At 47.5% G+C, this 27,841-nt stretch overlaps 1 protein-coding gene across 1 annotated transcript in view; it reads right to left on the reverse strand.

The window, feature by feature from the left end:
• Nucleotides 1-24,364, reverse strand: part of ITPKB (inositol-trisphosphate 3-kinase B) — a 163,016-nt gene extending 138,652 nt beyond the window's left edge. Inside the window, exons 1-2 of the mRNA XM_063918946.1 lie at nucleotides 24,029-24,364; nucleotides 6,420-7,650 (exon numbers count right to left, since the gene is read on the reverse strand). Of these exons, the coding sequence (XP_063775016.1) occupies nucleotides 6,420-7,499 (1,080 nt within the window). The 5' untranslated portion in view covers nucleotides 7,500-7,650; nucleotides 24,029-24,364. The remainder of the gene's footprint in view (nucleotides 1-6,419; nucleotides 7,651-24,028) is intronic.
• Between the last annotated feature and the right edge of the window lie 3,477 nt (nucleotides 24,365-27,841).

Raw genomic sequence — 27,841 nt, forward strand, 5'->3', positions numbered from 1 at the left:
GGCAGAGACGAGGGAATCTCATTGCTGTGTACTGTAGAGATACCGCTAGTGACCGGCAGAGACGAGGGAACCTCATTGCTGTGTACTGCAGAGATACTGCTAGTGACGGGCAGAGATGAGGGAACCTCATTGCTGTGTACTGCAGAGATACTGCTAGTGACAGGCAGAGACGAGGGAACCTCATTGCTGTGTACTGCAGAGATACTACTAGTGACGGGCAGAGACGAGGGAATCTCATTGCTGTGTACTGTAGAGATACTACTAGTGACAGGCAGAGACGAGGGAACCTCATTGCTGTGTACTGCAGAGATACTACTAGTGACGGGCAGAGACGAGGGAACCTCATTGCTGTGTACTGCAGAGATACTGCTAGTGACGGGCAGAGATGAGGGAACCTCATTGCTGTGTACTGCAGAGATACTGCTAGTGACAGGCAGAGACGAGGGAACCTCATTGCTGTGTACTGCAGAGATACTACTAGTGACGGGCAGAGACGAGGGAATCTCATTGCTGTGTACTGTAGAGATACCGCTAGTGACCGGCAGAGACGAGGGAACCTCATTGCTGTGTACTGCAGAGATACCGCTAGTGACGGGCAGAGATGAGGGAACCTCATTGCTGTGTACTGCAGAGATACCGCTAGTGACGGGCAGAGACGAGGGAATCTCATTGCTGTGTACTGTAGAGATACCGCTAGTGACCGGCAGAGACGAGGGAACCTCATTGCTGTGTACTGCAGAGATACCGCTAGTGACGGGCAGAGATGAGGGAACCTCATTGCTGTGTACTGCAGAGATACCGCTAGTGACGGGCAGAGACGAGGGAACCTCATTGCTGTGTACTGCAGAGATACCGCTAGTGACGGGCAGAGACGAGGGAACCTCATTGCTGTGTACTGCAGAGATACTGCTAGTGACGGGCAGAGACGAGGGAACCTCATTGCTGTGTACTGCAGAGATACCGCTAGTGACGGGCAGAGACGAGGGAACCTCATTGCTGTGTACTGCAGAGATACTGCTAGTGACGGGCAGAGACGAGGGAACCTCATTGCTGTGTACTGCAGAGATACTGCTAGTGACGGGCAGAGACGAGGGAACCTCATTGCTGTGTACTGCAGAGATACCGCTAGTGACGGGCAGAGACGAGGGAACCTCATTGCTGTGTACTGCAGAGATACTGCTAGTGACGGGCAGAGACGAGGGAACCTCATTGCTGTGTACTGCAGAGATACCGCTAGTGACGGGCAGAGACGAGGGAACCTCATTGCTGTGTACTGCAGAGATACTGCTAGTGACGGGCAGAGACGAGGGAACCTCATTGCTGTGTACTGCAGAGATACTGCTAGTGACGGGCAGAGACGAGGGAACCTCATTGCTGTGTACTGCAGAGATACTGCTAGTGACGGGCAGAGACGAGGGAACATCGGCCTTCGGAGTAATGCCCCGGCTACTTAGGATGACCGATATTTTCACACAGCCATTAAAACATGGTCAAAAAGTAAACTACTCCCATCGGTCAATGTGTCTGTCCTGATTGGTTGAGCATTTGATTGTGCCCACCCAGCTGTGATGTCAGTACCTGCAGCCAGCGTACAGGCGGTCATCGGGTTGCCAGGCAAGACGCAAAATCTGCAAGATATATAGCCATCAGCTGTACTGCAGGCGCCGCTCACCGACATATCAGGTGTACACACCACCGACGCACTACAGATATATCACCCGTTCATCTATTAGTGTGTACCCAGCCTAACCCTTTGCCTGTATGGAAGATGGGGATCCGTTCTCTAGGTCGACAGTAACTAGGTCAACAGGGTTTCTAGGTCGATCAGGTCTTTAGGTCAAAAGGTCGACATGAGTTTTCCACAATTTTTTTCTTTTTTTTTACTTTTTCATACTTAACGACCTACGCGGACTACGATTGGGAATAGTAACGTGTGCCGAGCGCAGCGGTAGTGGAGCGAGGCACCTTGCTCGAAGCATGGCGAGCAAAGCGAGCCATGCGAGGGGACACGGTGCGCTAATTGGGGTTCGCGGTCTCTGTACGGAGAAAGCGACACCAAAAACCATAAAAAATGTGTGTCGACCTTTTGAACTGTCGACCTAGAACATGTCGACATAGAGACCCTGTCGACCTAGTTACTGTCGACCAACAGTGGTCGACCTACACACTGTCGACCTAGTTACTATCTACCTTCCATACCACACAGGGAAGATGTACCTGTAAAGCCAAACTATAGGATACATATCAGTTTGGTGTAGTATGAGTGGCCGGTGGGCCGGGACCCTGTGGGCCAGCATACCGACGCCGGCATACCGACAGCTGGGTGAGCGTTAATGAGCCTCTTGCGGGCACGGAGGCGCGCTATGCGCGCCATGCTATATATTCTCCCTCCAGGGGGCTCGTGGACCCCCAAGAGGGAGAATATGTGTCGGCATGTCGGCGGTCAGGATCCCGGCGCCGGTATGTTGGTCACCAGGATCCCGGCCGGCGGCATACTGAAGACCACCCTATCAGTTATAGCGTCCTTGAGGTTTTTGCTAGTAAGGCTTGTGCTAAAATATAAAATAATCCATATAAATGACTATTTTGATGTCAGCTTAATAAAGAAATACAATTTAATTGCTCACTTTAAGAAAAACATATATATGTATAAAAAAACAATATGATATAAAAAAAAAAGTCTGCAGTTCAGAAGTGTCTGTGAATGTTTTTTTCTCAATTATATTATTACACGGAACAATAAACAGCTTTTCATTTCCTTATTGGAACAAGGTTTTAGCACATGCAACATAATTGTGGTGAATATAAACACACGCTCGAATTTAATGACAAAAAAGGCAATAAAACTGTGCACACTTGTGATTTTCACATTTAAAATAAAAAGTGTAATTTTTTCGTGGAATTGGCTCCACGTGAGTTCTCTACTTATGCCGGAGATCCCAATCTGAACACCTACCATACGTAGCGTCAGCAGTACATACCAGAGGGGAGCCAATGACACGTGAGGCTCCGTGACATACACCAGGGGACTTGCAGACCAGTTTAATGCTCTGGGTGTGAGTTATTATAAGCTTATAATGTTTGCAGACTCTCAGCTTTGTCATTGCAGATCCCGCTTGTCTGGTTGCCTACAAAGCTAATTACACAGGGCCTGACTCAGTGAGATGCACAGGAGCGATTTTTTTGCCACTGCGCATGTGTCACAGCCATGCCGTGCGTGCGCGGAGATTAATTAGCGATGGCGGACGCAGAACGGGGAGTTATTCGGAAAGTGAGTGACGGGTAGTGATCGTTTGGGGGAGGTAATGCGTTGGGACTGACTTCTAGGCGTTGCCTTGTCAGCCACTGCCAATTCGTTCGCAGCTGGCGAGGCCTCGGCGTCTTAGGAGAGGCGCTTTGTCTGAGACAGCAGAAGGTTGCTTGGACGTTCGATGATGCAACTGATGTGAGACCGATGTTCCCGATACTTCCGCTTCTGTACATAAGCAGCGGGTGTGAGGCGCTGGCAGTGGGCGGCTCTGTGCGCAAGACGGCGTCTGAGTCATTAGCATATTTTCGCAAGTCGCGAATGTGAAACAGACCCATAGACACAGCAGCTGAATGGTCAAACAGGCTGCGTTATGGTATAAGGGGCCTGATTGCGATGGTTTGCGTACATCTCCGATGGTGGGTCAGCTGGGCATGTGCAGAATGGGTCCTACGTGCCCCCTAAGGTCTGGTGCGGGCAGATCTGTTACAGGTGTGCGCATTGTATCTATTGGTAGCTCAGATCTCAACCTGTACCCCCAAATTAGCTGTACAACCAAATTAGAGCACTGCAACAGACATGGCCTTACAGAACCAGGGGGCTGGACCAGTCAATACCCCCAAATTAGAGCACTGCAACCAGACAGAAGCATACAGAACCTAGGGGCCTGGATCAGCCTGCTCACCACCAGTGCACTGCATCAGTCTGTGATCTCTGCCTTCTCCCTCTTGGGAACTACAGTGGATGGCAATCAGTGCTCCCAGGGGGTCATTCCGAGTTAATCGCTCGCTAGCTAGTTTTAGCAGTCGTGCAAACGCTATGCCACCGCCCACTGGTCAGTGTATTTTAGCTTAGCAGAAGTGTGAACGCATGTGCAGTTTTAGAGTAGCTCTGAACCTACTCAGCGCTTGCAATCACTTCAGCCTATTTGTGCCCGGATTTGACGGCATACACCCGCCCAGCGAACGCCCAGCCACACCTGCGTTTTTTCAGACATGCCTGCGTTTTTGCAAACACTCCCTGAAAACGGTCAGTTGACACCCAGAAACGTCCCCTTCCTGTCAATCTTCTTGTGCCCATCAGTGCGAATAAAAACTTCGCTAGAACCTGAGCACAACCACAAAGGGCTAGCCGCACGCCGCGCATGCGCATTGCGGAGTATACGCATGCGCATAAATGCCATATTTCACCTGATCGCAGAGCTGCGAAAAAACGTCAGCGAGCGATCAACTCGGAATGACCCCCCCAGCCCAGATCTGGACCTATGGTACCAGGATCTGCAGACCTCTATTCAGGGGGTGAGCATAGTATTATTCAGTCCCGCAGCTTCAAAGGTGAGTTATAAAGTAATATGACAACTTCTGCATAATACATTGGATAGTTACATGGGTCAGTTTAATAAGGGTAGATGTGTCGGATGTGCAGTGTGCACCATCCCTGTAAATACAGTAGGCTTACATTGTGCATTGCTCTGTACATCCCTATGGGCAGTAGCGGATCTTGCCACGGGCAAGCAGGACTTTTGCCCGGGGCGCCACCTTCCGGAGGGCGCTGGCGCCATCCGGAGGGCACCGCACCGTGGCAAGATCCGCCACTGCTGCCCGCTGTGTCCCCCGTCCGCCTCCGCTGCCCGCTGCCGTCCCCCTCCTGTGAAGGGAACTAGACGCTATGCGTCTAGTTTCCCTTCGTGGAGAGTAACTTTGCTGAGCGGTGCGCGATGACGTCATCGCGCACCGCACAGCAAAGGTCCTCTCCACGAAGGGAAACTAGACGCATAGCGTCTAGTTTCCCTTCGTGGAGAGGACCTTTTGCTGTGCGGTGCGCGATGACGTCATCGCGCACCGCTCAGCATTCAAGCGGCGCTAGCAATGTACAGGGGGCGTAACTGGCCACGCCCCCTGTATTAGGCCACGCCCCTTCCTGCCCGGGGCGCAGAGCGCCCTTGAACCGGCCCTGCTATGGGGTTGCGAGATACAATGCACAATGGGCCAAAGTTAGACCTGTTCGCTCGCTAGGGTTTTTTGCAGTCCTGCGTTCACATAGTCACCGCCCATAGGGGAGTGTATTCTGGCTGTGCGAGTGTGCGATCGCACGTGTAGCAGAGCTGTACAAACAGATTTTGTGCAGTCTCTGAGTAGCCCAGGACTTACTCAATTCTTGCGATCACGTCAGCCTGTCCAGGACCGGAATTGACGTCGGGAACCCTCCCTGCAAACGTTTAGACACGCCTGCGTTTTACCAACCACTCCCAGAAAATGGTCAGTTGACACCCACAAACACCCTCGTCCTGTCAATCTCCTTGCAAACACCCGTGCGAATGGATTCTTCGCACAAACCCATCGCTCAGCGGCGATCAGCTTTGTACCCGTGCGACGCGCCAGCGCATTGCGGTGCATACGCATGCTCAGTTTAGACCGGCGACTATGCGAACGCAGGACTGCAAAAAAAACCCTAGCGAGCGATCAGGTCTGAATTAGGCCCAATGTACAAAGCCGTCTAAGGTGCGCCTGCCATCACATCGGCACATCACCAGCATCGCTACCAACTGAACTGCCACCTACGTTATATTTGGCCAGTTGCCACGTACTGGCCGCTTAAGCTTACATACCCAACTTTTTAGATCCATCATCTCCGAACACCAAAATAAAATAACCGAAACAAGTCAATAAAACAATTCCCTGCGCTGTGTACATACGGTAGCACTTAAGTATCTGATGTAAATATTCAAAAATATTAAACAATCCACTATCTGCCGCGCAGTGGGTAAAAAAAAAAAAAAATTCACGCCTATCACAGCATCATCAAAATGTAAATAACATATCAGCAAATTGTGCAACGTAAAACCGGCGTTTGGCAGAACAGATGCAATGTTACGTGCCATATATATTTATTCTCAACCGCATGGTGAATAACAATTGTAACAGCTTTCCATATCTATATATAACGTTGTGCTGCCTCTGCCTCCTCCATGGAGGAAGTATGTATATTACGAAGAGATAAAGTTCCAGTCAATCAGCTTCCTAACTGCCATGTTACAGGCTGTGTTTGAAAAATGACAGCCAGGAGCTGATTGGCTGGTACTTTATCTCTCTCCTCTATATCATACTCCAAAACTCAGTACATTTGCCCCATAGATATTTTAGCATCATATTTCAGCTTAATGCACACTTACCACCCTTGGCTTCTGCTCAATGGTCTGAAGAAACGGGGTGGTGTTTTCTGTGGATTTTTCGGGATCACTGGACACATCGTCCTCCGACTCGTCCCACGAGGACGAGAAACCAGTAGAGGAAGCAGAAGAAGATGATAATTTCCTAGGGAATGTAGTTGGGCCGAGGCTAGGGCTACTGTCGTCCACTTGATCTTCTCGCTCCCCCCCATGGTCAGTCACTATGACGGACGGAATAGGTCCCGGAGAAACTATCCCAGGCGAGCTGAGTTTGCAGGTGGCTTCCAGCTGAGTAGAAATGTTGAATGTTTGCTCCATATTTGTTCCATTGCTAGTTCTACAAACGTCCTTCTCAGCAGCATTGACCACTGTCTGGATTCTAGCAGGTACTGATGGAGATGAGGGAATCGAAGTCCCTTCCTGGCTGGACAATGATGATTTGTGCCCCGTATCATGGCTGAAGCAAAACACAGTCTCCTCCCGCCTGTTGCGAAGCAGTGGTGAGGGGGACCTGCTGCCCAGACGGGGGCTTCTGAGCCCAGGGGAGACCGGGCTGCTTTGTGCTTGAATGTGAGCTTCAAAAAGTCCCACAACCTGATTGACCTGGACGTTCTGAAGCTCCCGCTGTATCTGAGAGATTCGCCGCTTCTCTTCCGAATCAACAACCCCCGTTCCAGATCCAGAGCCATGGCCCTGCCCAAACCCAAGCAAGTTCCCCGAACGCGAATCGATGACGGACACGGCCTCTCCCACATTCCCGCCATGAAGTCGTAGCGGGGATGGACACCTGCCAACCCTTGGCATTCTCGACATATTCCCATCTCCGCCATTCCAACTTGGACTACGACTTCTAGAGGTGGGTCTCGTTCCTGACTCAGGGAAAATGAAGGAGGTGTTGCTCCTGGGACTGATCCCAGGACTAGATGGCCCGGGGCTGTGTAGCGGCAGTGTCGGCCGGACCAACAGTGGACAGTATGTGCTTCGTCTCTCCGGCATGGGCAGTACTGGTCTCTGGCTGGTCTTCGTCACACCGCTGTTATTCATTATAACCAAGCTGTTCAAGGCATAGCAATATACAGCCATAGTACTGTGCGGACGGGAGCTACAGACACAGCCTGCGCTGTGCACCAGGGGCTCACGTGAAGGTATCCCGATGACTTGACAACATTGCTTGGAAAGCTGTGCAGAGACGAATTGAGCTGGGCTCCGGCCCAAACCTCCATAAACAAATCAGCTGTAAATGAGAAAAGAGAGGCACATGTAAATTACTAAGCTCTGGCACTGGGATCTCTCTGTTTTGACTATGCAAGAGGTCATAAAAAAAAAGTCTGAAGCTACGGGAACGGGAGTAAACGAGCGGATCACGTGGTCAAAGATGACAAAAGGTCTTGCAATTGCATTTGCATCTGCCTGCCCTGCACTTAGTATCTGCGTTGTAGACAAAATGTATGATGACAAGAGGTACAGGAACGGGCTTGCAGAGCCATGTCAGAAATGTTAGCAAAATTCTTGTCACGGGGAACACGGATTATACTGTATAAGCAGCACATAGGCAAAGCAAGAGGTGGGACAACACAAGACAGCAGCTTTCAGAGAAACCAATCACCTCGGTCACCGTTTGGCTCAAGGTAGCTACCATAGGTGCAGGGAGTGCAGCTGCTATGGGGCCCAGAGCTGAGAGGGGCCACCTTCCCTGTCACAGTTACATGTGTTATATACAGGGTGTAGCTACCATAGGTGCAGGGAGTGCAGCTGCTATGGGGCCCAGAGCTGAGAGGGGCCACCTTCCCTGTCACAGTTACATGTGTTATATACAGTGTGTAGCTACCATAGTAGCAGGGAGTGCAGCTGCTATGGGGCCCAGAGCTGAGAGGGGCCACCTTCCCTGTCACAGTTACATGTGTTATATACAGTGTGTAGCTACCATAGTAGCAGGGAGTGCAGCTGCTATGGGGCCCAGAGCTGAGAGGGGCCACCTTCCCTGTCACAGTTACTGGTGTTATATACAAGGGTGTAGCTACCATAGGTGCAGAGAGTGCAGCTGCTATGGGGCCCAGAGCTGAGAGGAGCCACCTTCCCTGTCACAGTTACATGTGTTATATACAGGGTGTAGCTACTATAGGTGCAGGGAGTGCAGCTGCTATGGGGCCCAGAGCTGAGAGGGGCCACCTTCCCTGTCACAGTTACATGTGTTATATACAGGGTGTAGCTACCATAGGTGCAGGGAGTGCAGCTGCTATGGGGCCCAGAGCTGAGAGGGGCCACCTTCCCTGTCACAGTTACATGTGTTATATACAGGGTGTAGCTACCATAGGTGCAGGGAGTGCAGCTGCTATGGGGCCCAGAGCTGAGAGGAGCCACCTTCCCTGTCACAGTTACATGTTTTATATACAGGGTGTAGCTACTATAGGTGCAGGGAGTGCAGCTGCTATGGGGCCCAGAGCTGAGAGGGGCCACCTTCCCTGTCACAGTTACATGTGTTATATACATTTTTCACCATTGGGTAGCCCTTAAACACTTTTGCCTTGGGGCCAGCAATATATCCAGTTATGCCTCTGGGCCTGCTAATTGTTATGTGGTATAACATGAACTGGAGGGCATAATAATGTTACATAATATGAATTGGAGGCAATGTAATGTGGAACAATATGAAGTGCAAGCACTTTAATGTGGCGTAATATGAACTAGGGACAGTGTATGTCATAATGTGAATTAGGGGTACTGGTGTTACATAATGTGTACTGGCAGCCCTACAATGTGATATATAACATGAACTGGGGCACTACTAGGGTTCATAAAATAAACTAGGGAGTTATTATGGGACATAACATTAACCCCTGCAGAAAGGCATCTCTCTAGAAATATTGGAACAGGGGCCCCTTCAAAATGTTGCTATGGGGCCCACAAAGTTCTGGTTATTTGCCCCTGGTTTGGCTGTTTATTACTAGATGACATAGTGCTGTGTGTGCTGAACATGTACAGTAAATTATCACTGAACCTGTAATTAGTTTTTCTGTTAGATTCTTAAAAAATATCTTGTGAAAGCATTCAAAAATCTGTGTGCAAAAGTTCTTACACCATGACAGCACCTGAATTGTCTGACATTGCATTTACACGGGACGAGCTGAGACTGACGAAGCCACGCAGGACACAGTGGGGGGTATTCAATTGTTTGAAAAGTCAGTTGGGAGTCTGTTTTTTCCTAACCAACTTTTCAAACAATTGAATTCCGCCCAGTGAGCGATAATGTAATTACTGAAAGGAAGCCTGCTGTGTGCAGGAAAATCTCTTCCCCCACTAACCCAGACTAATGTACTCTAAGATCCCAGCCGAGCTTCCAGCTGAAAACATAGTGGCCCTCATTCCGAGTTGTTCGCTCGTTGCCGATTTTCTCTATATTGCGATTAGTCGCTTACTGCGCATGCGCATGGTTCGCAGAGCGCATGCGCTTAGTTATTTTACTCAAAAGTTTGGTATTTTACTCACGGCATTACGAGGATTTTTCTTCGTTCTGGTGATCGGAGTGTGATTGACAGGAAGTGGGTGTTTCTGGGCGGAAACTGGCCGTTTTATGGGTGTGTGTGAAAAAACGCTGCCGTTTCTGGGAAAAACGCGGGAGTGGCTGGAGAAACGGGGGAGTGTCTGGGCGAACGCTGGGTGTGTTTGTGACGTCAAACCAGGAACGAAACTGACTGAACTGATCGCAGTGTAGGAGTAAGTCTCGTGCTACTCAGAAACTGCTAAGAAATTTCTGTTCGCAATTCTGCTAAGCTAAGATACACTCCCAGAGGGCAGCGGCCTAGCGTGTGCACTGCTGCGAAAAGCCGCTAGCGAGCGAACAACTCGGAATGAGGGCCAGTATGCTGTATTTTACACGCTCTCTCTTGTGCAAATTGCAGCACAGAGACCCTGGGGTACATTTACTAACATTCGTAATTTCCGAAAATAGGTCAAAGTTCAATCACGAATGACATCGACAGTGTAAAACTGCAACTTTTTGAATTTATTACGATGGATTTACTAAGCTGTCGTATTCGTGTTTTTCTTTTCTTCCGATGTCGATGTCATTCGTTTTTTTTTACCTAATTTTACGGCAGTGATTAGCAAAACACTGCCGTTTTTTTTTACAATCAATCTCGGCCGGATCTGTGTGATCCGTGCTGGGGTTCTTTTTTATTTTTATTTTTAATTAAACAATGTAAAATCCCCAAAAAAAATGCGTGGGGTCCCCCCTCCTAAGCATAACCAGCCTCGGGCTCTTTGAGCCGATCCTGGTTGCAGAAATATGGGGAAAAAAATGACAGGGGTTCCCCCATATTTAAGCAACCAGCATCGGGCTCTGCGCCTGGTCCTGGTCCCAAAAATACGGGGGACAAAAAGAGTAGGGGTCCCCCGTATTTTTAAAACCAGCACCGGGCTCCACTAGCTGGACAGATAATGCCACAGCCGGGGGTCACTTTTATATAGTGCCCTGCGGCCGTGGCATCAAAAATCCAACTAGTCACCCCTGGCCGGGGTACCCTGGGGGAGTGGGGACCCCTTCAATCAAGGGGTCCCCCCCCCCCAGCCACCCAAGGGCCAGGGGTGAAGCCCGAGGCTGTCCCCCCCCATCCAATGGGCTGCGGATGGGAGGGCTGATAGCCTTTGTTGTAAAATAAAAGATATTGTTTTTAGTAGCAGTACTACAAGTCCCAGCAAGCCTCCCCCGCATGCTGGTACTTGGAGAACCACAAGTACCAGCATGCGGCGGAAAAACGGGCCCGCTGGTACCTGTAGTACTACCACTAAAAAAATACCCAAAAAAACACAAGACACACACACCGTGAAAGTATAATTTTATTACATACATACACACATACATACATACATACTTACCTTATGTTCCCACGCAGGTCGGTCCTCTTCTCCAGTAGAATCCAAGGGGTACCTGTTGAAGAAATTCTACTCACCAGATCCAGTGGTCCAGGCTCCTCGGCAAATCCAGGGATAATCCACGTACTTGAATAAAACAAAAAAACGGTTGCCCGACCACGAACTGAAAGGTGACCCATGTTTGCACATGGGTCACCTTTCCACGAATGCCAGAAACCCACTTTGCCTTCTGGCTAAGTGGGTTTCTTCAGCCAATCAGGGAGTGCCACGTTGTAGCACTCTCCTGATCAGCTGTGTGCTCCTGTCCTCACTGACAGGCAGCACACGGCAGTGTTACAATGTAGCGCCTATGCGCTACATTGTAACCAATGATGGGAACTTTCTGCCCTGCGGTGACGTCACTTTAGGTCAACCGCAGGGCAGAAAGTTCCCATCATTGGTTACAATGTAGCGCATAGGCGCTACATTGTAACACTGCCGTGTGCCGCCTGTCAGTGAGGACAGCAGCACACAGCTGATCAGGAGAGTGCTACAACGTGGCACTCCCTGATTGGCTGAAGAAACCCACTTAGCCAGAAGGCAAAGTGGGTTTCTGGCATTCGTGGAAAGGTGACCCATGTGCAAACATGGGTCACCTTTCAGTTCGTGGTCGGGCAACCGTTTTTTTGTTTTATTCAAGTACGTGGATTATCCCTGGATTTGCCGAGGAGCCTGGACCACTGGATCTGGTGAGTAGAATTTCTTCAACAGGTACCCCTTGGATTCTACTGGAGAAGAGGACCGACCTGCGTGGGAACATAAGGTAAGTATGTATGTATGTATGTGTGTATGTATGTAATAAAATTATACTTTCACGGTGTGTGTGTCTTGTGTTTTTTTGGGTATTTTTTTAGTGGTAGTACTACAGGTACCAGCGGGCCCGTTTTTCCGCCGCATGCTGGTACTTGTGGTTCTCCAAGTACCAGCATGCGGGGGAGGCTTGCTGGGACTTGTAGTACTGCTACTAAAAACAATATCTTTTATTTTACAACAAAGGCTATCAGCCCTCCCATCCGCAGCCCATTGGATGGGGGGGGACAGCCTCGGGCTTCACCCCTGGCCCTTGGGTGGCTGGGGGGGGGGGACCCCTTGATTGAAGGGGTTCCCACTCCCCCAGGGTACCCCGGCCAGGGGTGACTAGTTGGATTTTTGATGCCACGGCCGCAGGGCGCTGTATAAAAGTGACCCCCGGCTGTGGCATTATCTGTCCAGCTAGTGGAGCCCGGTGCTGGTTTTAAAAATACGGGGGACCCCTACTCTTTTTGTCCCCCGTATTTTTGGGACCAGGACCAGGCGCAGAGCCCGATGCTGGTTGCTTAAATATGGGGGAACCCCTGTCATTTTTTTCACCATATTTCTGCAACCAGGATCGGCTCAAAGAGCCCGAGGCTGGTTATGCTTAGGAGGGGGGACCCCACGCAATTTTTTTTAAAAAAATAAGCACTTTCCCACCCCTTCCCACTGATATACATGCACGGATCTCATGGATCCGTGCATGCCTATCCAATCACGAATAAAAAAAAAAGGTCTGTTTTTTTTTAGCACTTTTTTACGAGTTGTAATTTTTCACGGCAGTGTTTGTTCTTTTTTGGCTTTGCACTTCTTAGTAAATGACCGAGATTCTTACTTAAACAGCCGCGTTTTGACCGATGGTGTATTCATTCGTAATTTTTTACCTGAACTTGCAAAAAATTACGAATGCCCTCATCACTGCCGTGATTAGTGTTTAGTAAATTACCGAGATTAACCGAGATGACACTTTGAAGAAAAAACGGCATCTCGGTCAAAATCGGGAGCTTAGTAAATATACCCCCCTGTCTCTTAATTACTCACATATGGGCTGATGCAAAGTTGAAGATGTGCCTATTTACTTAGCAGCGTGAGTTCCCACTGAGCATGCTGGGAAAATGAGGGACGCAGTATCATATACAATATGGATGGACACATTGACCTGTGCAACAGAAAAGGGGGAACTGGGGTGCAATGAGGTTCTCGCATAGGAAAGGTTCAGTGAGGGTGTGTTCTCGCAAGTCCAGCCCACACAGACCAGCGCGCAAGCGCAAATACACCTGTTGGGAAGAGTTGTTTTTGTAGCTAGTGTAGTGCAGGTGCTATTGATGACCGGTAGCGAACCAGCTGAAAACACTGCTGATGCAATCACGTGCGTTCTCCAGACACGTTCAGCTCTGCAAATACGCAATTTTGCCCTGAATGTCTCTACTGAGTAATGTATTCACTTCCAGCCAAAAAGCGCACAAGGCACTGCAGTATATAATAGGTAACACGCCAATGAGGAACCTGGTGAAACATTTCCTTTAAATGTGATTTTCATATATGCTTTAAAAAAAAAATACATTTTAAATTAAATAGAAATATGTATTTCATTGTTTCCGCAAACAACATATATTGCAGACTGGGGGGAGGAGGGTGTGTAACACCTTGCACTGAGATAAAGGGGTGTGGATCCTAGGGTTGACAGTCATTAGGTTGACCACTATTGGTCGACAGTGAGTCGGTTGACACCTGAAATAGGTCGACATGGACATTAGATCGACACGAACAAGGTCGACATGAGGAGGGGGTTTAAATTTGGTGTCATCTTCTTCGTAAAGTGACCGGGAACCCCAACTAGTGTACCGTGTCCCCTCGCCCGCTAACGCTGCGCACGGCACAGGTTACTATTCCCAATCGTAGTCCACGTGGATCGTTAAGTATGAAAAAGTTAAAAAAAAAAAACCTCAACCTTTTTCCATGTCGACCTTGTCCGCATCAACCTAGTGACCATGTCGACATAATGCATGTCGACCAATAGTGGTCGACCTTATGAGTGTCGACCTAAAGACCGGATACCGAGATAAAGTGGAGAGAGTTAAAGTAGCAGCCAATCAGCTCCTAACTGCCATGTGACAGGCTGTGTTTGAAAAATGATTTTGGAGCGGATTGGTTGGTACTTTATCTCACTCCACTTTATCTCTCGCCAAGGTTTGATACATCTCGGTCTTACATTGAATGATTGATCCCCTGTACACAGAAACTGTCTGACCTAGGGGGGTAATTCTGAGTTGATCGCAGCAGGAAATTTGTTAGCAGTTGGGCAAAACCATGTGCACTGCAGGGGGGGGGGCAGATGTAACATGTGCAGAGAGTTAGATTTGGGTGGGTTATATTGTTTCTGTGCAGGGTAAATACTGGCTGCTTTATTTTTACACTGCAATTTAGATTGCAGATTGAACACACCCCAAACAAATCTAACTCTCTCTGCACATGTTACATCTGCCCCACCTGCAGTGCACATGGTTTTGCCCAACTGCTAACAAAGTTCCTGCTGCGATCAACTCGGAATGACCCCCATGTGTATGTGTAAATTTGCATGCATCCCATTGCATTAACACTGAGCCATTTCTCTGGTGCTATCGCGGGGTTCCTGTACATCTGTTTACATAATGGGATCTAATTAGCTCTAAGGTCACTGCCTCAGCGCCCTTGTTTGGCGTTTTAATCATCAATTCATAATGCGTCTCCCAGCAATAGGCGTTCCGTTGTTACTGTTATAATGAAACAATGAGGATCATTAATGAGAAAGAATATCAAGTCACTGCAATTCTTCTTGCACCTTTGTCCTCCTAAACTGAAGAAACGTGATAGTCTCCCTTTGTGGAATCTGTGGCACTTCAGAAGCGGAACCAAAATCAGCATTTATTATCAATAATCAAAGATAAACTGGGGGACGGGATGCTGGCTGTCATGTGACCCATGCCGGAATCCTGACATCACTCAGGAGTAGGGACGGCCATCGGTGTGTTCGCCATCGATGATTGCCGTTGATGGCAAAACTTAGAGTAGCCATCGATGGTCACTAACTATGCTATAGGAGACCATCAATGGTTTCTCTCATCGATGGCCATCACTGTTATTTCTATAAAAAGCCTGCAGGCCAATCACAGCACGGGGGCGAGGCTTCACTGGTGTTAGGGGCGGAGCTATGCTCAGTGTCCCGGCATCTTGTAAAAAAATAATAATAATATTTAGTTTAGGCCTAGCCATCGATGGAGGGAAACCATCTGGTTCTCCTCCATCGATGGTAAAAGTATGCGACATCGGTCATAGACCATCGATGATTTCGAATCATCGATGGACAATGGCCATCCCTGGTGCTGGGAACACTGCCAGCCGACATCCCGAAGGTCAGGGTTCGGATTAGGCCAGTGGTTTCCAAACTTTTTTGAATCACGGCGCCCTAGAGTATCAGAATTATTTTCACGGCACCCCTAGGCCAAAAATTTCTATTTGAGAAATTTAGAAAGAAATATTAAATTAAGTAGATTGTGTTTATAGGTCATCCTTAGGCTCAAATGTGTGGTGAGGGACAAGATTTGCTTCTGTTTGTCCCCATATTTTATGACTGACAGCTACTAGCACTAGTTTTTCCTATCATATTGACCATAAATATTTTGAATTGGTCCTGAACCACCAATCCAAGGCACCCCTGCAAGTGTCCCGAGGCACCCCAGGGAGCCACGGCACACAGTTTGGGAACCACTGGATTAGGCCCTTATACCGAATACCGAACCCCCTGTATATGCAAAAGATTTCCTACTAGAGAGAGATAAAGTAGAGATGTTTCCATATCAACAAATCAACTTATGTCATTTGTTTACATTAGAACCGTCAATAAATGCCAGAAGCTATTGGATCCTTGGACAACTTCTCTACTTTAACTTTCTCCAAGGTTTGATACATCTCTGCAATATATGACGCTACTTGAAACATTGTATTTACGTTTACTATGAGCTTCCGATAATATACACGTTTGCCAGTATGCTGCGACAGATTCACACACGTTTCAGGTGTTAGTTAGCAGCCTGAGAGCGCACTGTCAGCGGATAGGAATGAACGAGCCCCCAATAATGTGTTGGTAAAAATGTTCACAGATTCGGTTATTTCATAACGTAGTTATCACACGTCCTTAATTAACAGACGCAGCCCTCGGATATTTGTCCGTGGCTTCTCTCCTCCCACGTAACACGTGTTATATTTTAAGGCTGAACAATGACAGTATTTCTTCTTACATCTGCCGCGTTTCGTTTCATGCATATACATTTACGTGTTCTAAGTTCATCTACAATCGGAATATATTTTTTTTACTGTTTCATTCTTTACCATCCACGTGGACTACGATTGGGAATTGTAACCTGGGCCAAGTGCAGCGGTAGCGGAGCGAAGCACCTTTCCCGCAGCACGTCAACGCCTCGCTCGCCATGCAATGAGACACGGTTCACTAATTGGGGTTCTTGGTCATGTTACAGCGAAAACGACACCAAAAACATTAAAAAAACTAATGTCGAACTTGTCATGTGTTGGCCTGTCCCATGTTGACATTTATGTGTCAACAATTTCCCCACACATTGCGGTCGCATCTCCCATATATGGGTCAGCAATGTGATTGACACCAGTAGGTGTTCGCGGGGCAAAGACGCGGCATAGGGGGAAGGCAGGGCGGGGCAAACGGGGGTGGGCCGAGACAGTTTTTGGAGCGGCTGCATGACGTCACACGCAGCCTCCCCAATTTAAAAAATGGCAGACGACCGCTTGAGAGCGTAGCCAGGCTGCGATGCCAGGGGTCAACCTCAGTTTTCATGCTGATGTTTACTGGTAAGGCATGCTGGTACTTGTAGTTGCACAGCTGCTGGAGTGCCAAAGAATGCCCGAAATAAATATCCCAGTTCTTATTTCCGTGGATGCACATGAAAGCAAAGAGTCCTTACACGTTTTAAGCATGAGTCTCTCTGGGAGTTAATTATCGTTAACAAATAGGAAGAGATTGCAAAATGATGAGGTCCAGGCTACGTCGGCAATACTCGTCTGTGTACATTAAAGTCATTAGTTCTGTAACTGTTTCCAATTGGCTGCGCTGCAGAAGCTATTCTAGTATTTGGCTCCTATTTATCTTCCTTTTACTGCTGTTCTATGGCCAGGGCTGAAACAATTAATCAGTGTTAGAAAATCAATGTTAAAATCAAATCACATGTAACTTTGTTCCTATGTATCATACCGATTTTGTGCATTACTGTAAATCGACCAATAAAACTTTTCTAAAAAAAAATAAAAAAAAATAACATTTTACATTGACTAATCGATTCGTTTATTTAATCTACAATACTGCAATAGTAGATTCATGAGGAAAAATAGGGGCATTATGTAACACACGACGACCTGGCGTTAGGCGATCTGGGCACTGGTCGATAGTTATTCATTTTACATTCTCCTGCTATACCCTCGGGTTTCGTGCTCCACGGCCCTGATAGCGAGATTAGATTTATATATAGTACGTAGCAGCTGCTACCTATAAGAGTGGGGGGCAAATTTATCTGCGTAAAATACTCAGGGGTAATTCAGATCTGCTAACTTTGCTGTCCTGCGTTCAGATAGTCGCCGCCTCCAGGGGGAGTGTATATTCGCCGTGCAAGTGTGCGATCCTACGTGTACGTCGAGCTGCTAAAATCCACTGTGTGCAGTCTCTGCGCAGCCCAGAACTTACTCCTACAGTGCGATCAGGACAGGCTGATCGGGGCCGGAGCTGACGTCACACACCCTCCCTGAAAACGCTTGGACACACCTGCGTTTTTCCGAACACTCCCAGTAAACGGTCAGTTACCACCCACAAACGGCTTCCTCCTGTCAATCACCTTGCGAAATGCCCGTGCGATCGGATTTTTCGAACCATCCCGTCGCTGTCCGGCGATGCCCTTTGTAGCTGTCCGACGCGCGTGTGCATTGCGGTGCATACGCATGCGCGGTCAGTACCTGATCCACCAGCTGTGCGAAAAAGCACTGCAGTGATCAGATCTGAATCATTGCCGTAGGTTACTTCTGCGCATGCGCACAAAGCACTATATTTTAGCGCACATGAACAATAAGACGCATTTTGCGTGTAGGGGCACTTGCGGCTTCTCCAATCTAGGCCCGCGTAAGCATGACCAAGATACAGTGGTATGCGTACAGGTGACCTATGAAGACTGGCGCATATGCGCCTCTCAGGTGATGGTAAACGTGCGAGTGGCCAAGCCCTGGTGCAAGGCACGGAGCTATCGCCAATACATATCATATCAGTGCAGCTTAAAATGAAATGTAGTAATCCGAGGTATACACCTGTAAGGATATTTGGATTGGCACGTTCAGAACACTGAAACAAATATCTGGTCTTCGCCCACATCATTCACAATGCTATCCTTAAACTTGGCATGTCACCGCCGGCAGAACCTGTTTGTACGACTGGTGACGGTTCTACCACAAGGCCTGTTTGTACTGCGGAGACTTCTCCCTGCGCTGTCCGCAGTCAGAATACACAAGGAATTCCCCAGCAGCTGGCACTGGTTTAATAAACAGAAAAATCCACTACTACGAAGTTCCCTGTGAACTAAAATAGTTCTATGAAACCCCTGATGACAGATAAGGAAACCGGTTTATATTTCCATGTAACCGGGTGAGTTTACGCCTGGTAATCCTGTAGCACCGTGCACTGGTGCAAAGCCTCAAGGGGACTTGTCAGCTGCCACCCAAAGTACGTATCACCTAGAGAGTGCATTTCATGCGCTTTCCCAGAAAGAGGTCAGGGCTGTTTAGGATACAAATAGCCCACAGGGCACAATGCAACGTGGCTACAGTCTTCAAAATCACCATGCACCATGCCATAATCTGAACACTGACAGACTTCAGGATAGGGATCACTGATCCCTACACAGGGACGGATCTAGACTTTTCTTTTAGGGGGGGCGGTTTACTGTTTAATCTTGACTCCTCCCCTCTCTAGTCCCAACTCCTCCCATCTGCAATCCTAACTCCTCCTCTCTCAATTCCTGAAAAACTGAACTTTTTGAGTGAGATTGAGATAGTGCTTTGTGATTGTTCTATGTACATGTTACTGTGCTGTGGGGTAATGGTATTTATTAGCCCTAGTACCCACACACCTGCAAGTGAGGGGCATATGCTCTATAACCCTTGCTCTCCTGGCTCCTCTGTGCTGCTGTGGTATAGGCTGCAGGACAGCATTCTGCCTCAGGCTCTCCCTGGAGAGCTCTCTTCAGCTCAAAAGTGGGTGTGGCTATGACTGTGTTAGGGGGGGCGGTCGCCCCCTTCGCACCCCCCTAAATCCGGCACTGTCCCTACACTAGTTTTCTCTCTCATAAGGATCGATGGTCCATATGAAAAAGGTCCGTACAGGGGCCCTCATTCCGAGTTGATCGGTCGCAAGGCGAATTTAGCAGAGTTACACACGCTAAGCCGCCGCCTACTGGGAGTGAATCTTAGCTTCTTAAAATTGCGACCGATGTATTCGCAATATTGCGATTACTAACTACTTAGCAGTTTCAGAGTAGCTCCAGACTTACTCTGCCAGTGCGATCAGTTCAGTGCTTGTCGTTCCTGGTTGACGTCACAAACACACCCAGCGTTCGCCCAGGCACTCCCACCGTTTCTCCGGCCACTCCTGCGTTTTTTCCGGAAACGGTAGCGTTTTCAGCCACACGCCCCTGAAACGCCGTGTTTCCGCCCAGTAACACCCATTTCCTGTCAATCACATTACGATCGCCGGAGCGAAGAAAAAGCCGTGAGTAAAAATACTTTCTTCATAGTAAAGTTACTTGGCGCAGTCGCAGTGCGAACATTGCGCATGCGTACTAAGCGGATTTTCACTGCGATGCGATGAAAAATACCGAGCGAACAACTCGGAATGAGGGCCAGTATACAGAAGCGTACAGGATAGATCCTGAGCACACATACAATATCTACACACTCATGGTGTGTCTTTCCCTCGTACTGAATGTTTGTTGTTGTTTTTTTTATACAATTCATATTATTCTTTTTGGGGTGAGTTTTATCATCGATATAACTGGCACCGTAATTTTTTTTGTTTTATTAAAGAGCCCGCCCCCAGACTTCACTTGATGTTCCCCAACCTCTTATCGACAGGGGTTATATTCAGAGTTGTTAGCAAACCAAAAAACTTAGCAAATGGGCAAAATGCTGCATGTGAGGCAGATGTAACATGTGCAGTGCAGGTGGGGCAGATGGAACATGTGCAGAGAGAGTTAGATTTGGGTGGGGTGCGTTCAAACTGAAATCTAAATTGCTGTGAAGAAAAAAAAAGCAGCCAGTATTTACCCTGCACAGAGACAATATAACCCACCCACATCTAACTCTCTCTGCACATGTTACATCTGCCCCAACTGCAGTGTTTAACTTTTGGGGGTTTGTTAACAACTCTGAATAACCCCCATAATCCTCAGCAAAACTCAGCAGACGTGCATTCACAAATCATATCAAACGCTAGCAGCATGTGATCAACAACCCAACGCTGTATAAAACGCGCAAGGTGACTATCTGGGCCCCAACCTTCTGCCCAGCCGCTTAAAACATGCCCAATTTATTGGGGTGCAAAGAGCTTTCCTTCTTTACACTTGCTTAGTATGTAACATGTATCGATATTAATTGCGTTTTAGTTATTATCCTGCTTCTTTTCTCGTCATCAGGGGGAGTAATTATGGCCCTAATTACAATTTGTACGTTATATAACAATGAGCATTGCTCAGTGGATGCATTATAGTGGAGGAATCCTGAGCGTAGCAAGTTATCCCATGTTAGTACATTCACCCCCCACAGCAGACTGCAAAGTTTTACAGCAAACACAAGAAAGGGTTAATTGTAAGAACACTTTCCTCACACACGCTAAACTCTTCTCCTGTCAGTCCTATTAACAATGGTTTGCCTACATACCTGGCCTTTGCGCCTACAGGTCCCCGGCTACACACCTGTGTACAATAGGTGTAACATGGCAACATGTCAGCACTTCATGTCAACCTGGTGTAGCTGAAGATTGATGATGTTCCCCTTCTTCTGGTTGTCTCACACCTCCCGTTGTCGCTGACATGTTTGTCTGACCATTGTGCGGTTCTGTACATCGGTGCTTAGTGCATACAGGCATCCACAGATTAACCAGTTATCTACCTGTCCTGGATGGACGTTACCGGGCCAGGCACAAAGACACGCACAAACATTTTACTATAAACTACAATCTGCTGTCAAAGCTGAGTGTCAGGAAAGTTTGCTGACATTGTCCATGACTAGATAGATAGATAGATAGATAGATAGATGATAGATAGATAGATAGATAGATAGATAGATAGATAGATAGATAGATAAATCGATTTATATAGAGAGAGAGAGAGAGAGAGAGAGAGAGAGAGATAGATTAAGATAATATCTAAATATATGGAATAGTATTGATACATCCAAATTACATGCAAGATGATTTAACCCAGTATTTATTTTTATACAGTATTGGCACATGCTAATAGATGCATGCTGTTGCACAAGTTGTTTCTGCTGCAAATCCTAATGATGATCCGGAGGGATCGAAACGTCGATTGAACCATCTTTTCTAATTGTACCGATAAGTATGAACTAAAGTCAATGCATTTTTAAGTGCAATTTTTTTTTTCTGGTGAGAGCCCCCTTATTTTGGCTTTATATATATATATATATATATATATATATATATATATATATATACAGGTTGAGTATCCCTTATCCAAAATGCTTGGGACCAGAAGTATTTTGGATATCGGATTTTTCCGTATTTTGGAATAATTGCATACCATAATGAGATATCATGGTGATGGGACCTAAATCTAAGCACAGAATGCATTTATGTTTCATATACGCCTTATACACACAGCCTGAAGTTCATTTTAGCCAATATTTTTTATAACTTTGTGCATTAAACAAAGTGTGTCTACATTCACACAATTCATTTATGTTTCATATACACCTTATATAATATATACACAGCCTAAAGGTCATTTAATACAATATTTTTAATAACTTTGTGTATTAAACAAAGTTTGTGTACATTGAGCCATCAAAAAACAAAGGTTTCACTATCTCATTCTCACTCAAAAAAGTCCGTATTTCGGAATATTCCGTATTTCGGAATATTTGGATATGGGATACTCAACCTGTATATATATATATATATATATATATATACCCGAATCGCAGGTGGCACTCCTCAATCATAATAAACAGTTGAATCCAAGTGTTTTCAATGCTTCTCACGTCTTAATACATCTCTCATCAAGGATAGGATATACAGGCAGTCATTAAGCATACGTTATGGTGAGGATTGCTTTATATGGTAAGCTTAATTATTGTATGTATCTTCATGACAAAAGCTGTATTAACACATGTAAAACGTTTGAAACACTAGGATTTAACTATTTAAAAATGCTTGTCTGGTCTTGATGAAGACACACGGGCACTAGTGATTGAGCTATTAATTTATTTTATATATATATATATATATATATATATATATCTATCCTGGAGTTAATGCAAAACAGACACATATTAGTAAACGGCATATTTCCAATAATGTGAATAGCTTAAGAAGACATGCAAATGTAGCATCCACTATGTGTCTGGTTTACGCCTAAAAGTATGTGCCACTTACCTCTATATGTATATGTATGTGCCACTTACCTCTATATGTATATGTATGTGCCACTTACCTCTATATGTATATGTATGTGCCACTTACCTCTATATGTATATGTATGTGCCACTTACCTCTATATGTTGTATACATTTGTGAATTAAAAAAAAGCACTCACTATTTTCAAGTCACCTACAAAAGTCTCTCCAATATGGCAGAAACAACTCTACTACATTAGAAAAATAAAATTGCTTGAACGCAAAGGCTTAATCTGTGCCCAAGTGACGTAGAAACCACCAATCACTATCCGCGTAATGATCAAACCACCAATAAGAATCGGTTCGCTAGCGCCAACGACCACCATCATCATGACTCGCTATTCGCACCTGCCAGTGACCTCCTGCGTATAACACGCCTTTCTCAGATGCATTTGCGCCTTTCCCCTGGTCTACACGTGTTCGCATTTGCGCAAACACCTCCTTACTGTACTGGGCCTGCGAGCGAGTGATCCCAGTCTCGCCGCCACGTTCTGCCCCCACGGTTGCGCATTTGCACGTGTCTGTTTTCAGAGCATGCGCGGTGCAGATTCACGTAAGCAACGCTGCGCCAGCTGGCGTAGAATCTATTCAACCTGCGTTAGCCCCATCGTGTCAGTAAAAACTGCTGACTGTCAGTATATTATTTAATGATCAGTAAACATATTTCCAAGGTATGGAAACCTGTCCTACCCCTGGACTCTATATCCTCCTGCAGTGAAATAAACACTTTACCTTTAAAAACAAACCCAAAGTTTAGCTGCTGGCCATGTACTTTCTGCTTTATGGGGGGGCGACAGAATCGCCCACACAAGGAAAGCCACTATATCTGCCCCCACAACATGTCTCCTGTACTTCCATGAAAATCATCTTGTTCTTAGAATAATCCCAACCTCTTCCATTGTGTAAAATTACGTAACAGTGCCAGACTGCAAGCAGCCCTGCGCCTGATCCAGCAATGCGATGAGGAATTACCATGCCACTCTGATCCAGCAATGCGATGAGGAATTACCATGCCACCCTGATGCCCCCCCTTGCCCACAGGAGATGCCGCTCTGCATGGGAGATGAACCAAGATGGAGAGATAAGTCTTATGTTACCATGCACCCCACAGTTAGATGTTACTGCAGCATCCAGGGTCCTGCTCACACTGTACCCAGGATGGAGCCGGCACTTACCTGGGTGATAGGTGTCCTCAGCCAGGACAGCGCAAGGGCTCCTTCCAGGCACCCAATCCCCTACCAGAAGAGCCAGTCCCTGCTTTCAGAGTCCCTCTCTTCCCTCAGGCTGCCAGTCCATGGCTGTGCCTCCCTCTCTGCACAGGGCTGCACACAATGCAACAGAATACAGAATGCAGAATGTAGCACAGGAAGGAAGTTGAGAAGTTTGTCTGGGGCTGAGCGTGCTTCCTTGTACTGGGGCTGGTCAGGAGGGAACTGAAGAAGTTTCCACTGTCAGAGGCTGCACCCAGGCAGGCGGCTCTCAGCAGCAGCAGCAGCAGCCGCCTGTTTCCATTGCCTGTGACAGACAGAGCAGTCTTCTAGCATTTCCTATCCAATCACTAAATTACAGCAGGAAGGGGGGGTGAGGAGGGAGGGGGGGCATGCAGGATCCCTGCCTGGGGCTGCTGGCGGGATCTCTGACCCAAGGCTAGGGGGTTTTCCTGGGGTTGCCACGCTCTGAAATCTTTTTTTGTTTGTGAAAATGCACTGACGGCTGCAATTTTTTTTTTATATATTTTTTACTGACACGTTGCGATGCTCTGCAGAAGGAAAAGAAGCCGCCTGTGCAGGAAAGCGGAGCTGAGGGATCAACAATGGATCCCCCACATTGCCCAAATTATTTATTTACACAAAATATTCTCCGTACTTATCCTGAATCCCCCCCACTGGATTAAAAGGGTGCTGTTAAGGGCCCTACACACACGGCGACATACATGGGCGATATGAACGATATCGTTTGTATTGTTTAGCGTGGAGGCACCAACGATGCGCGTCCCTGCAGTCGTTCATCGTTGGTTTTCCCTCGTTAAACATAGCAAGCCAATTTGGACAATGTCGTTAATGGTTGAAAACAAACATCGTCCAAACACGAAACATCGCCAAGTGTGTAGGGCTCTTTAGGGACGAGTATTTATAGTGTATATTAGACGTCACCAAAGTTTATACGGCTGGAGTCGCATACAAAGTTTCTGTAGGTGCGGGCAGCTGTATATACTAACGCCACAATCTGTAGGACTAATACGGAGGTTCACGCGCATGCAAGCGGGAAGTCACGCCGTCCACTGACTTTACACAAACTGCCGCAGTAGCCATCATTAGTATACGCGCCATGCTGGGTGCAAGAGGTCTGTCAGGAACAGTCGTACCTTCCCCGTATGCACAGAGCTTTATATAAGCGGCCATGACACGCCCACATGTCCGGGGCGGTCATGTGTGATCGCATTGTCATGTGCAATAAGGTGCAAACGTGCCTCTGCGCATAAGGTCTATGCAAACACTCGCCCTTCACACCCGTGAAATCGTCTTCCATCTCTTATCCGTTATATAGTATAACGAAACCATTGTGTGGCACGTAGGAAGTCAGGCAGCCATCAGCAATTATTATTATTATTACATACCTTCCAGCTGGACCTTTTTGGCAGGTACAGCGCCTTTTTTTTATGGTCTGTACCGATTTTTGACTCTCCAAACTTCCATTGAAAGTTTAGGAAAGGGGGCGTGGCAACGCCCCCTTTACAGGTGGCCACGCCCCCTTCCCTCATTTCTACCGATTTTTATGTGTTGAATGTTGGAGGGTATGTTATTATTATTCTCTATGTACTGTACCAGGAATCAGCATGAAGGGGTTGGATACGAAATATCGACAGTCGGATCTCGGTTGCCAGAATCCTGAAACACTGTATTTTACCCTTCTCACATGGACATAGCGGTCTATTCATGAAGCAATGAAAAGAGTGGAGAAACAGACCAGTGGAGAAGTTGCCCATGGCAACCAATCAGCATCTCCCTTACATTTTATAGAATGTACTTGATAAAGGCTTCCTTCAAAGCTGATTGGTTGTTACCCACTGGTCCTTTTCTCCACTCTTTTCACTGCTTCATGAATAGACTCCAAAGTGTTCTCTATGTCTGAGCGCAGATATTCCAACAAAATGTTTCATGGACATAGATTAATAATAAATGTATTACAAACATTTTGGGTGTGATTGTCAGTTGTGCGCAATGCTGATGTTCATGGAATTGAGCAATTTTTTGCTGCTGCACATGTGAAAATCCTTAAAAGCCCATATGGTTCATGCATTACGCTGTGTGTACAATGAAATGTATTGGAAATATATTGGGTGATTCTGGTCGGCGGCTGGGAGGTGGTCAGTCAGACGCATGGAGGTGCACAGTCAGGCGCATGGAGAGGTGGTCAGTCAGACACACGGAGATACACAGTCAGACACACGGAGATGCACAGTCAGACACACAGAGGTGCACAGTCAGACACACGGAGATACACAGTCAGACACACAGAGGTGCACAGTCAGACACACGGAGATACACAGTCAGACACACAGAGGTGCACAGTCAGACACACGGAGATGCACAGTCAGACACACGGAGATGCACAGTCAGACACACAGAGATGCACAGTCAGACACACGGAGATACACAGTCAGACACACGGAGGTGCACAGTCAGACACACGGAGATGCACAGTCAGACACACGGAGGTGCACAGTCAGACACACGGAGGTGCACAGTCAGACACACGGAGATGCACAGTCAGACACACACAGTCAGACACACGGAGATGCACAGTCAGACACACACAGTCAGACACACGGAGATGCACAGTCAGACACACAGAGGTGCACAGTCAGACACACGGAGATGCACAGTCAGACACACAGAGGTGCACAGTCAGACACACGGAGATACACAGTCAGACACACGGAGATGCACAGTCAGACACACAGAGGTGCACAGTCAGACACACAGAGAGGTGCACAGTCAGACACACGGAGATACACAGTCAGACACACGGAGATGCACAGTCAGACACACGGAGGTGCACAGTCAGACACACGGAGATGCACAGTCAGACACACGGAGGTGCACAGTCAGACACACGGAGGTGCACAGTCAAACACACGGAGATGCACAGTCAGACACAGTCAGACACACGGAGGTGCACAGTCAGACACACGGAGGTGCACAGTCAGACACACGGAGATGCACAGTCAGACACACGGAGATGCACAGTCAGACACACGGAGATGCACAGTCAGACACACGGAGATGCACAGACAGACACACGGAGATGCACAGTCAGACACACGGAGATGCACAGTCAGACACACAGAGGTGCACAGTCAGACACACGGAGATACACAGTCAGACACACGGAGATGCACAGTCAGACACACAGAGGTGCACAGTCAGACACACAGAGAGGTGCACAGTCAGACACACGGAGATACACAGTCAGACACACGGAGATGCACAGTCAGACACACAGAGGTGCACAGTCAGACACACGGAGATGCACAGTCAGACACACGGAGATGCACAGTCAGACACACAGAGAGGTGCACAGTCAGACACACGGAGATGCACAGTCAGACACACGGAGGTGCACAGTCAGACACACGGAGATGCACAGTCAGACACACAGAGGTGCACAGTCAGACACACGGAGATACACAGTCAGACACACAGAGGTGCACAGTCAGACACACGGAGGTGCACAGTCAGACACACGGAGATACACAGTCAGACACACAGAGATGCACAGTCAGACACACAGAGGTGCACAGTCAGACACACGGAGATGCACAGTCAGACACACGGGGATGCACAGTCAGACACACGGAGATGCACAGACAGACACACGGAGATGCACAGTCAGACACACGGAGATGCACAGTCAGACACACAGAGGTGCACAGTCAGACACACGGAGATGCACAGTCAGACACACAGAGGTGCACAGTCAGACAC

The sequence above is a fragment of the Pseudophryne corroboree genome, chromosome 4 (genome assembly GCF_028390025.1).
Source record: "Pseudophryne corroboree isolate aPseCor3 chromosome 4, aPseCor3.hap2, whole genome shotgun sequence".
NCBI lineage: Eukaryota > Metazoa > Chordata > Amphibia > Anura > Myobatrachidae > Pseudophryne > Pseudophryne corroboree.